General features: G+C 47.8%; 1 protein-coding gene across 1 annotated transcript; it reads left to right on the plus strand.

Moving 5' to 3' along the window:
- Positions 1-465: 465 nt before the first annotated feature.
- mych (myelocytomatosis oncogene homolog) lies at positions 466-4,378 on the plus strand. The gene is made up of 3 exons (XM_007579196.2): positions 466-715; positions 1,486-2,032; positions 3,273-4,378. Exons 2-3 carry the CDS (start codon positions 1,501-1,503, stop codon positions 3,794-3,796), a joined length of 1,056 nt encoding a protein of 351 aa, XP_007579258.1. The 5' UTR covers positions 466-715; positions 1,486-1,500; the 3' UTR covers positions 3,797-4,378.
- The last annotated feature ends 104 nt before the right edge of the window (positions 4,379-4,482 follow it).

Genomic DNA, 4,482 nt, shown 5'->3' on the forward strand with positions numbered 1-4,482 from the left:
TATAAAATATATCACATGTAATTAAAGGTAAACTTTTCAGTCTTGTTGATTATAAAAACCCAGTTTAGAATAAAGTTTGTTCTGCTTTCTTAGGAGAATTTGCCTCTCTCAATATGGCGGCGGCTCTTCCGTACAGGTTCTGATGGTCGCACGCAGTATGGACTGTAAGTTAGCTAGCCGCTTTTTCACAGCTTCGCCCCACGTGTTCAGTTTTTGCCGCCACGACTTTCTCAGAAACCGAGTGACCCATATATCCCTCCGCGGTAGTTCCACTGCACGGCCGTTTTAACGCACTTCGCGCTAAATATCGGCTTCTGCGCCTGGACTTTATCCGCAAAGGGCGCCGCTGCGGTTATTTAGGCGGCACTTTGGTTCACCACTAGCAGCTTTTTTGCTGTTTTGTGAGTTTTCGCGGGTTTTTCATTCGTGGCGGAAGGATACCGCAGGGGCGGTACATATAGCCGTTTTCGAGCCACACCCACAGTGTTGTGCTGCTGCAGCGTAGGAGGAGACGTGGGCTCTCTGTGGGACACGCAGGACCGGACACTCGCGGACTTCCACACAATGCTGCCGTGTTCCAACTTTCATTTTACACGCAGAAAGTTTCATTTAAGCAGAAACATTTAAGAGCACGACCACTCCGCGTGGATTTTATTGGATAATTTCAATTTCCCCCGTTTTCTTCATTGAGAATTCCTGCTTTTAACTGCGGACGGTAAGATTCTGCATGCGTCTTCAATACAGTTTCTGTACGTTTTAAAGCACGCTGCACGCCGTGCATGTGACCCGTGGGCTGCGTGGCTGCAGCTCCCGGACGGTGAAAGCCGGTATCACGTGTGGCTCCGCAGAGGCACGTCAGCGTTTAAATGCCCCGCTCCTGATGTGCGTTGGGCTTCATTCACAAAGACTCTTTAAAGGAAAACTAATATTTACATGACTCTACTTGACGTCAAGACAACCAGTTATTTTTATTATTTTTTTCTAAGAAAAAGTTGCAGAAAATAGTTTTTATATTTTTGCTCAGCAATAAAAACTGAAGTTGAGCAAAAACATTATTTTTGTTGTAATTTTTGGATAAAAAAAGGAGTTAGGGTTAACGGGGTTAACCGGGCAGCGTTAACGGCCCACGCTGCTGCTTTGTTCCCCACTGGTTCCGACCCAGCGGGAAGCCCACTCCCCGCTCAGGACCAGTAGAACTGGTTTGGGTCCGCTGGGTTCCGTCTCACAAAACCGGAACCGTTAGTCTCTGTTTGTTTTTTGGTTTTGTTGGTTTAAAGTTTCGGAGGGGAAAAAAAACTAAGTTTTTGCCCCAACTGTTCTGTGACGTCATGGTGTGTAGAGAGGGGGGGCACTGGGAGTAAAGGGGCGTGGCCAGCGTGATGTAAACAGGTATAAGAAGCGCAGATGGTCCTGGGGGGGGTTTCAGTAGGAGACAGCAGCTGAACTTTAACTAGGCCGGCTCTATTTTCTGGATTTTCTTCTCAGGCTTCGAGACCCAACATGTTGACCAGTTTGTCTCAGGAATGGCTGAGCAAGGAGCCGTTCATGTTCGAGGACATGCAGAGCCTGATGGACTACACCACCACGCCGCCGTACTACCCCCCCACGCCGCCACGCTCCCCCCCCCTGAAGCCGGGCCAGGCCAAGCAGCTGTCCAAGGAGGACCAGCTCAGCTTCATGTCCGACATCCTGCTGGAGGACCAGGACCTGCTCAACTGGAACTGCGACCTGTTTGGCTCCACCGAGCGCGACGGCGACCTCCGGACGCCCCTGGACGAGGCGGCCGACGACCCCCTGTGGCTCTGCATTTCGGAGAAGTTGGATGAGAAGCTGTTGGTGCTGGGCTCCAGCCCGCTGCTGTCCGACATCGACACCAACATCTTCGAGGACCTGGTGGGCTCCACGCTGGACTGCCTGGACACGCTGGCCGCCGCACCGGAGCAGCGCCAGGCGCCGGAGCAGGTCGCCTCAGAGGTCACGTCAGACTATGGCTCGGCCGGCGGAGAGACCTCCGCGTCCTCCAGCGACTCTGGTGAGTCCGGCCGACTTCCTGTCTGACCTGGCTGCAAGCTGCACACGTTACACTGCAAAAACACAAAATACAACCAAGGATTTCTGTCTGCACTGAAAAAACACACACCGTCTCACCAAGGACTTCAGTCTAGTTTATAAAGCTTCGCCTGAAATAAACTAACCTTAAAGTAACTTTTCTGCAAGACACAAGAGCTTCTTTTGTGTCAGTTATTCTTGAATAATGATTAAAATATTTTTTTCACTCTGGAGAAATTTACCCCAAGTTATAAGTGTAAAAATCTGGCAGTGGATCTAGAAGTTACTTGTCATTAACTTTAAATGACAAAACAAAGATATATTTGGACAAAAAACTAAACAAAAATACTTTAAGTTTTTGTTTCTACAGAAATCATTAGCAGCTGAAAGGAGGCTGGTTGCTCACTGCAGCAGGTTAAAATAATTTTTGATTCGGTGGTTCTGCCCGACTTTAAAACTTATTAAAGGAGGATGACTCTATTGCATATCAAAATGAAATCTAGCTGCTCTTCATAAATGAGTATCTCAGCCACTGCACTTGTTATAACATGCCTAACCCATAGGGGGCAGTGCAAAGCTGAACCTGGTCAGCCAATCAGATTGCTTCAAAACAACCATGACTTCCTGTTGGGAATTGAACAAGGCCCCAGAAGGTCAATTAATTAAACTATTTTAGTAATCGATTAATTAACTGGAGCATACAGACTCAATAAAGACAAATTGAATTCTATTCTATTCTAAATTGCTGGAAAAAAATTTTCAGAAAACTAATTAAGCCAAAACTACACAAGGTAAACATTTTGCATTTAATATAAAAAACTAACTGGTGTAAATCTGATTTAGTCAAAACTGAGGCAGTTTTGGCTTCACCTGGTTCAAATTCAAAGCAACGCTACTGCCTTATTGTATTTAGGAAATAAAATGTTTTTATTTAAAAAAGGAACTTATTTATTTGCATCTTTATGTGCATCTCAAATATTGCATAAAAAGTCTTATTTTTTAAGATTGTCAAAATAATCTGTAGTTGTAATAAAGTTCAACAACAAGCCGTCTGTGGTGACGTAAATCCTGCTGCATTATCTCCATAAACAAGATTTTGTTTTTTAATCTCCACTTTGATCAGTTTTTTTATCTTTTGTTGTTTTTCTGAAACTTTTTGTGAATGAAATGTTAGCTAACGGCGGTTGGCGCTAACGTTTGTCCTCTGCCCCGTTTCCCCACAGAAGAAGAAATCGATGTGGAGTCGCTGGAGTCCGTGGGCTCGTCCAGCCCGTCGCCCGCCGAGCCGGCCGTCCGCCGCCTGAACCCAGAGGAGGAGCAGCGCGCCATCCAGTTGCAGCACAACTACGCCGCGCCGTGCCCCGCGTCGCCTCCGCCGTCTGCTCACAAGCGTTGGCGATGCGCTGACGGCTCGTCGCGGCCGCATCACGCCACCCGCAGCTCCGCCTCGCCCCCTTCCTCCTCTTCTTCCAGAAGCTCGTCGGAGGACGAGGAGGAACGGCGGCGGACTCACAATGTCATGGAGCGGCAGCGGCGCAACGAGCTGAAGAACTGCTTCCTGCGCCTGCGGGACAAGGTGCCGGAGCTGTCGCACAACGACAAGGCGTCCAAGGTGGTGATCCTGAAGAAGGCGCGGGACTGCATCTACGGCCTGGAGGCTGAGAGCCTGCGGCTGCGGGCGCGCAAGGACCGGCTGCGTGCCAAGCAGGAGGAGCTGAAGGCCCGGCTGGAGCAGCTGCGCAGATAATGCAACGGCCGGGGGGAGAGAGGGGGGACTGCAGCGTCGCAGACTGAGATGCACACAGACAGAACCGTCTGCTGTCGTTTTCCTCTCTTTCCCTCTTTTCCCCCTCCGGACGCCGAACTGGAGCTCGGTCTTCCCAGTGAAACTTGAATGTTTCAGGATGTCTTGCGGATCCTTCAGTCGGGCCGGTTCCAGGAGAAACCCAGTGGCTGCAGAATCAAACTCAACATTTGTGTTAAAGCGACGAACCGGACAGCCAGGTTCCCCTTTCTGATGGAAAAGACGTTTTTTATGCAGAGGTCTTCCTCATCAGGTTTTATTTGCTTCAGCAGGTTCTAGTTGGTTCGTCCTGAAGATCCAGTTAATTTAAAACTAGTTGCCTTCTTTGTGTCATGAACTGTTAAGTTAAAAGGGATGTTCAGCTGCAGCGGCGGGTGTTAACCAGAAGGCAGGGATTTTAGTTTATTTTTGTTCCTCTACATAAACGTTCACACACCTTCCTCCACCTGGCTGCAGTTAGGCCTTTCCTTTTATTGTACATATTTGTAAAAGTTTTTTATTGAAAATAAATTATTTTGGTAGTTTGTTTTAAATATTTGGAGACAAAGCACCTTCCATATGAAAATAAAAATGAAATATCAAATTTGGAAACTTTGTGTTTTTTGGTTTTTGACTTGCTGAATGTGTGT

The sequence above is a fragment of the Poecilia formosa genome, unplaced genomic scaffold (genome assembly GCF_000485575.1).
Source record: "Poecilia formosa unplaced genomic scaffold, Poecilia_formosa-5.1.2 Scaffold512, whole genome shotgun sequence".
Lineage (NCBI taxonomy): Eukaryota > Metazoa > Chordata > Actinopteri > Cyprinodontiformes > Poeciliidae > Poecilia > Poecilia formosa.